The following is a 7,928-nucleotide window of genomic DNA, read 5'->3' as shown; positions in this document are numbered from 1 at the left end:
TCCCCCCACCACCCCCCTCCCAGTGGAGAGCAGGAAGAAGCAAACTCACTCAGGACTCTTACCAGGGCCCTAATTCAATGTAGGGGCCTCCACCCTCATGCTCTCATCCAAGCCCAGTTACCTGCCTGGGCTCCACCTTCTGAAGCCATCAGGTTGGGGAGCATGCTTTCAGCATACGAATTTGGGGGGGGCACACAAACATTCAGCCCGTAACACACAGCAGGTTGAATGTAGGCATATTATGATGTGCCTGCAAAGTTGCTAGTTTCTCCTTCTAAAGTAGGGAGCTGGCAAAAATATGTTTATTAGATTCTGGGAACACTTTAAAGATGACAAAACATTACTGCAATGTTTTTACCTGTTGTAATACCGTAAAACGGACCGTTTTAACCACGTTCTGTGCCATTACGTACATTCGCATTACTGTGCAGCCAGCCACCATCGCTAATCTCCAGGACGTTTTCCCAAGCTGGAACTCTGGACCATTAAACAAGGACTCCCCATGCCCGACTGCCCTTCTGTTTTCTGTGTCAATGAACTTGACCATGGTAGGGACCTCCTACACGTGGAATCGTAGTGTCTTTGTCCTTTATTGCCTGGCTTATTTCTCTTGACGTGATGTCCTCAGGGTTCATCCGTGTTGTATCACGTGGTAGCATTTCCGTTTTAAGGCTGAATAATATTCCAATGACTGTATGGTAGGCAGTTAGACAAGATCAGCGCAAGAACGGCAGGGCAGGTACAGAGGTCACCAGGGTGGAAAGCCCCTGGTGCCTAGCAACGGGCCAAACTGCGAAGAAAACAAGTCCCCCGCCCCCAGGCAGCCTTTCCTCCTCTGGGTGATGGCTGGACCCTCCCCTGACCTTTCCTCTCCTGGTACTTTGCTGCTCATGCGGGTTAGACCTCCTTAGTTCCTACCCAGAACTCAAGTCCCAAGTACTGAGGTTGCTGTACCAAGGTCTGGTCTGACCCCACCCCAGCGGCCCAGCGCCAACACGCGTATATCCCACACTGTATTTATCCATCCATCCATTAGTGGGGAAACAATTTTTTTTTAAAGATAAGAATATTATCACTGGAAGTGCGCCCTATGAGGCATGATGGTGTGGCCGAAGGAGATGGGCAGTTAGGAGCCTTGCTCTTTAATCCTGACGCACGGTAATTAGCTGTGTGGCTTTAAAGAAACGCCTTGCTGTCTCTGAGCAACAGTGATTTCATCTGTAAAATGAATGGCTAGGATTAGAATTAGAGACATTCTCTAAAGATCATTTCCCCTCTCAAAGCCTCTTTTTCTCACATAATTGTAAGTTTCTAGCTTTATTGCAGTGTGCATTTAATGCTCGCCATAGCTTAATTGTCAATTATTTTGATAAAACGTTGTCCCTTCCTCTCCAACCTAGCTATTTAGATCTTTTTTTTTTCCATTTAGATGGTGGTCCCTCACAACTGAGGGTCATTCTGTTTTCTCTTTAGTTTTGTATGTTGCAGCACCTTTTTTATTACTAGAGCTGTCTGCCCAATGTCGCTGTCTTCTAAATTGTTAATTGTCAGTTATTTAGTTTTCACTCACAAGTTGAGCGAAAAAAAGAAAAAAAATCAGAAATAATTGAAGACTGGAAAGCTATTTTTAAAAAAAAATCTGATATTTTATTTCATGGCTAAGCTAAGGAACCATGGAAAAGTAATTTTAAAATTGGTGTGTTAAGAAGACTGGCTTTGAAAGATGAAACGTGCTCAGATGGGAAGTAGGAAGAGAGATTAGTAGGAAGGATATATGTTCCTCCGTATATAAATCTCGATCTTTCCACGGGTTGGTTTTATCCCACCAGGGTCTGGGACGAGTGCAGGAAGGGACCCCACCCAAGTTTATTCTTGAACGAATTAAAATTCAAAAGCTCCGGCCATGGAGCTGTGTGGATTGTGAATGTCTGGAAACCAGCATATTTTTTCCTCTCTGAATTGCCTTCTGTTTAGACAGGGCTTAGTGAAACCAGCAGCGAAACCGAGGAGAATTCTGCCGTTTTTAGAATGAGGAGCCATGCAACTTCAGTGCATCAAAGCGGGTGACGCAGGCCCAGTAATTCAGACCGGCCGCAGCAGAGAGCAGCCTTCCGACCTGCCCCAGCTCCCCCAGCCCACGTCTAGGCCCACTCCTTCAGCCACACCTTTTGCTTCCCAGGCTCAGTTCCCCCAGATGTAACAGCCTTCGATTTCCTGCAGCGTCTGTGAGCTGCTGGCCTGCCAAGCTGGCTTCTCCCTGCAGCCTCCAGGTGGATGCATGTTCTCTTCCCCAGGGCCATGTCCTTGGGGCATTCGGAGTCTGAGTGGGTGTGCCCGGGAGCAGCCCCCTGTGGGGCCCTCAGCCTTTGTGTGTGTGCAGGAACAATTCTTCCTGGGAACACAAGAGACTGAAGGTCCCACCCCATCCCTCCACCCCTACTTCCTGCACTTCTCAATGGCAGGGGTGTGACCTGGGGGGTCTTTTGTGGAGGGACGCAGGCAGTGCCCAGCACAGCCCCTTATCTCCACGTCCCCTCCCCGCTTCTCCTGGTTCTGTGGGAGAGGCTTTCCTGCCTGCTGTGGGCTGGGCAGGCCAAATGCAAGTTTTCCAGGATGTGGGCATGGCACATAGGTGGGTCTGCACACCCAGATCCCAGGCCTGTACGTTTGGGAAGTACCTTAGGGAGAAACTTCCACGGGACCTCTTTATGTCATTTTCTAAAAGAAAGAATCAGGTTATAGTAACTGTGGTATCTTAAACGCACAGAGATAGCACTCCAAAAAGTGCAAATAACTGACGTGAGCTGTGGTCCGGTGCCCGGTGCATCTGGCCACTGCCTCTTGGGAAAGTCCCCGTCGCCCAGGCCTGGCCCTGATGGTCACCATGGCGCCCTGAGGTGTCAGTTTACCTGTGGTGTGGCCTTGTTCCCTTTACAATGCGCTTTCTTAGGTCGCGCCTCACTTATTTGGGATTACTGACTACCCAGCAGGCTCGGGCAATGTGATTTTTTTTCTTTTTTAACTGCCAAGTAGCAGGCGGGGCTGGACCACAGCTTGGGGCTCGGGCGGCCGTACCTGGCAGCGGACTGCCTCTCCAGACGCGATTGATGAGGGACAGCTCTGAAGTCTGCGAAGGATGCTCACGTCAGTTCTTCCGAGGGGTGTGGCTTTGAGAGCATGTCCCCTACGGAGGATGGGTTTGGACCCAGACAAGGCAACGTTATGGGCCTGGTCTCCCGGGCTGGGCCGTCCCGGCTGTGGCTCAGGGGCTCCTCTTGGGTTTTAGGGGACGGTGAAGGGTCGTGCCTGGGGCTGGGCAGGGATTAAAGAACTGGATCTGCATATTCTCCTGGGGCCCAAGGGGAGATGGAATTGCCCAGGGTGGGCTCAGCCACTCTAGGTTTGGAAAGCCCAGAACAATCCACCCAGCAGGTCCTTGCTGTGCTCACACCCACCTTCAACCTTGACCTCTGCAGGCAGTTGTGGCACCGGGTGGAGAACCCAGTGCACAGAATGCAGTTCTTTTCCAATCAGGGCTGGGGTGGAGGTCAGGGAGCCTGACAGGTTGGAAGAGAGAAAGAGGCAGGGCTGGAAGGTTGGGGGTGGGTGGGACAAAGGTCCAAATCAAAGCAGGTTGGGGGTTCAGTACTTAGTGTCAGGTGGGACAGAACAGCACGTATGCACCCCTGTCCTCAGCACGCACAGGTGCCTGGCACAGGGCTGGTGTTGGGGGGGCTGAGATGAATGAACTCATCTTTGTGTTGAGTAGACTGTGAGATGAACAAACACGTTCTGTGATGAGCAGAGGGTCCCCTGTACCTTTACCTGCAAGGTCACCTTGACCGAGGAGCAGAGGAGGGTTCTGGAAGGCTGTGGGGGGCTTGGAATGTACAGCTGTCTAATCCGGGCCCGTCCATGGAACCTTCCTAGGCTAGAGTCCTATAACTTCCCCTTCCCTCCCAGAGGTTGTGAGGTTGGACGGGGTGATCCTCTCCCAAAGTAAGGGGCTGATCCCAGGGTCACGCAGGATCCTGGGAGGCCAGAACATTGCCTGTCTTCTCCTTGAGAGGGATGGGTACCAGTCAGGAGCCCCCAGTGGACTGAGTCCTGTTTTCGGGCATCCTGAGAAGGCAGGTATAGTCCCTGGGGTTTCAGAACCTCAGAGCCGGTGGGATGGTGCCTGCTCTCTGTGCGAGCCTCGCCCTCTGACCTCTGATGAGGCACGTCCCTATTTGTGGAGCCAGGAGCTGGCCTGTGATGGTGCCCGGTCGCTGCCTCCTTGGTGGCCGAGGCAGAAGTGACAGTAAAAATGTCACTTTCCTGGCCTTTCTCCTGGGGCCGGGAGCTCCCCGTGCGTCTGTGGCCACCTCAGAAACCCTGGGTCTGCTCCTGGCACGGAGCGTGGGGAAGAGGCGGAGAGAGACGCCGACATGTTCTTACCTACCCCTTCTTCAGTGTCGCTCGCACCGGAGACCTTGAGACCGTTTCTTCTTTAAAGCATGGAGAATTCCGACGTAGTCCCTATTCCTGTCGTAGACGTCTGAGGCCGAACGGGTGCCCTGCCGTGTAGTTTCGTTCAGTTTGGGGGGCATCTGAGTTTCCTTTCTCTGCTTTATTTGTTCGGGAGTGACAAGTGGGTGTTTAGCCCCCAGTGTCAGCGGGTGGATATGCTTTTTCCAGACTCTCTAGGTTTCATATAACTGTGCAGGTTGGGGCGTTCCGCTCCTGTGCCATCGGGTGTAGGGATTATAATTACTTTTTATTGTTTCTTGCCATCCTACAACTGGATGCAGGACCTATCTGTGACTTTGTGGGTGTTTTTTTTAAATATATTTTTATTGATTTCAGAGAGGAAGGGAGAGGGAGAGAGAGAGAAGCATCAATGATGAGAGAGAATCATTGATCGGCTGCCTCCTGCACATCCCACACTGGGAATCGAGCACACAACCCTTGCATGTGCCCTGTCGGGGAATCAAACCGTGACCTCCTGGTTCATAGGTCAGGGGTCAACCACTGAGCCACACGGGCTGGGCTATCTGTGACTTTGCACATGCCCCTTGCCCAGCCCTAGGGTGCGATTGTGCGGAGAACAAGCAAGTTGTGCTGGCCCCGGCTGCTCTGGGGCAGGGCAGGCCTGCTGAGTGAGTTCTCCTGGTTATCAGGACCCTGCGAGGAGCTGCTTAGCCCTCTGCAGGGCGGACGAGTAACTGGCTTGACATTCCGTAGTAATTTAGCAGCGGTTAATGGCCACTTACTGGAAAATGTTACCAGGCTCTGCGGTGAGTGTTGTTAGGAAGTGAATTACTCTGGACGTGTCCCCAGGGCCCTTCCCCTTCTCCTCCAGCGGAGCTGGGCTGCAGGAAGTGGCACTGTGTTGCAATCCCGGCTTCACTGTTCCCTTGTATTATTTATTTTGTTTCAGATTTAAGGAGATTGTGTATTTATGTAGAAAAGTTTCCAAAGTAAGTATGTTGCTTTTCATGGTACCAGAGGCTTAGAGCCCAAGGGGGAGAGGGGTGTCCCCTGGGTTATTTTGCTGGCTAGCCCCCACCCGAAGGTGCCCAGGGGCAGCCGTGAGCCAGTGTCCAGCAACGTCAGGGTCACCTGTCATTAATCTGAGAGTCATCTGAGCTGAACATCTCTCCACGTCTTTACACATGTCCCGAGTGCAGACGGCTGGTTGCTTCCTGGCTGTTGTGCAATCCCTCACTTTGCAAAACCTCCGATGGGCCGCAGAGATGACAGCCTGCGGCTTTTTGAGCTTGCCGGGCCTGGGGTAGAATTTTGGCTTTGCCGTTGACTAGCTGTGTGACCTTGGACAGTTCACTCAACCTCTCTGAGCCTCAGGGGTGTTACCTGTCAACTGGTAAATGGCGATTCGGGCTCTCAGGGATGAAGGATATGTGTGCCATGGTGTGAGTCAACACAGGGCCGGGAACATGCTAACACTTTTCCTTGCCAACTTCAAAATAAAACAGCCCCCTTTGGCAGGGTGGAGCGTTGGGAGCTGAGGGAGTGGGGAGCAAAGAGCTCATTCTTTGTTTTTCTTTTGACCTGGAGCGCCCCCCCCCCGCCACCTTTCCTTGTGTGGAAGGAGGAAAACGGGGTGGCAGTGTATAGTGTCCCCGCATGCCACCAGTGATGGTGGAACGGGTCCCTTCCTTCTGCAGATGGGTTCTCATGGCCGGTTTGGGTAGCATGGAGGGAACCATATTGCCTCCAGCTGTATGGAGTGTCTTTTCGGAGGCTTAGTCGTCTGCACGCTGGGAGGCCGACATCATTCCACGTCTGGGCCCTGTTTTCAGCTCCTCCTTCCTGCTGGGGCTCTCGGTCCTTCCTAACTAATGTTAATGAGATCGTTTTCACCCGCCTCCCACTCCATCACCATGGCTGCTGCTCCTCCCCACATGCACGAGGACTCCCTCTGGGGCACTTGGCAGCCTCGCTCCCTGATGGCACCAGAGTCTGGATTTTCGCGGTTGGGCAGGTTCCTGATACTTCCGTGCCGTCGGCGTCCCGGGGCCCAGCCCGCAGCAGCACCCAGGGAGGGGGCCCGCTCAGCCGCCCCGCACACGACTGGCACACACTGACCAGGCTGTGGTTTGCTCTCTCTCCTCCCGCCCCCTCCAGAGTATAAGAAGAAGTACGGAGAAGAACACGGCTCCTGCCAGGCTGGGATAGCAGGCTTCTTCACCGAGGTGGGTGTCATCCCGTCCTAGGCATACAGCATGCCACCTGGGCTTTCTTCTAGCACCGCGGTTCTCAACCTGTGGGTCCCGACCCCTTTGGGGGTCGAACGACCCTTTCACAGGGGTCGCCTAAGACCATCGGAAAACACGTAATTACATATTGTTTTTGTGATTAATCACTATGCTTTAATTATGTTCAATTTGTAACCATGAACATACATCCTGCCTATCAGATATTTACATTATGATTCTTAACAGTAGCAACATTACAGTGATGAAGTAGCAATGAAAATAATTTGATGGCTGGGGGTCACCACAACATGAGGAACTGTATTAAAGGGTCGCGGCATTAGGAAGGTTGAGAACACTGGTCTAGCACTTTGATAGACGGGAAGAACGCATATATTAATGCACCTGGATTTCTTTTTGCAGACGTTACGTGGTAGACATGAACTCTGCGGGTTTCCTAAGTGTGTAGTGGATTGTTCTGATACTGTGTACTGAACTGTTTCCTGTCCCCTTTGGTTGGAAATACCATCCTGCCATGTGCCAAGGTTACTCTCTTCCGTCCCAGGAAGCGCTCAGATTGTTCAACCTCTATGTCCGTCCCTCCTCCAGGGAGGTCTAGTGTCCCCGTAGGTGACAGGGACCCACTGTCCGTTCAGGAGCAGGTGACGACACATGGATGGCCATGTTGTGAGAGTGGCTACGTGGGCTGGGTGTGCCCAGGAATTTGGAAGTGGGAGGGCCTAGAGGGAGGCCAGGTAGGGGGCTGTGATGGGGTCCAGCCCCAAAGCAACGTTCCAGGCTAGGGAGACCTTTAGGGATGAGAGGATGCGGTGAGGTGGAGAGTGTGAAGGCGGTACCAGTGGGCTGGGTGGGCAGAGGGCGTGGGGAGAGGAAGGTTTCCAGCCAGGGCTCTGGAGCCTGGTGTTCGGGGGAAGGGCCCCCCAAGGAGGGCTCAGTGGGGCAGGTATCCTGAGGGGTCTGCTTCACACATGGGCTGAGTGAGAGGATGAGGCACACATGTAGATGTTTCCAGAAGGTGTTTGGGTAGAGGGGGCCAATCCCCGCCTGAGTTAGAAACTTGGATCTGGCCAGTGCTAGTTACTGTCTGAGGGACTGTGTGTGCTTAGCGTGGAGGCCGAGGGTGCGGGGAGGATGCCTCCTTTCCATGGGGGGCAGGGAGAGAGTAGCCTCATCGCAGACCTGAGAACTCATCAGAGATGTTGATGAAGA

At 52.9% G+C, this 7,928-nt stretch overlaps 1 protein-coding gene across 1 annotated transcript in view; it reads left to right on the top strand.

Annotated features, from left to right (window-relative positions):
- ITGA9 (integrin subunit alpha 9) overlaps positions 1-7,928 on the top strand; it is a 257,076-nt gene that overhangs the window by 18,091 nt on the left and 231,057 nt on the right. Inside the window, exon 4 of the mRNA XM_015564847.1 lies at positions 6,631-6,698. Within this exon, the coding sequence (XP_015420333.1) occupies positions 6,631-6,698 (68 nt within the window). The remainder of the gene's footprint in view (positions 1-6,630; positions 6,699-7,928) is intronic.

This window comes from Myotis davidii, unplaced genomic scaffold, assembly GCF_000327345.1.
Source record: "Myotis davidii unplaced genomic scaffold, ASM32734v1 scaffold81, whole genome shotgun sequence".
Classification (NCBI taxonomy): Eukaryota; Metazoa; Chordata; class Mammalia; order Chiroptera; family Vespertilionidae; genus Myotis; species Myotis davidii.
Note: the sequence above shows the minus strand (reverse complement) of the source record. Positions and strands in the feature narration are given on the sequence as shown.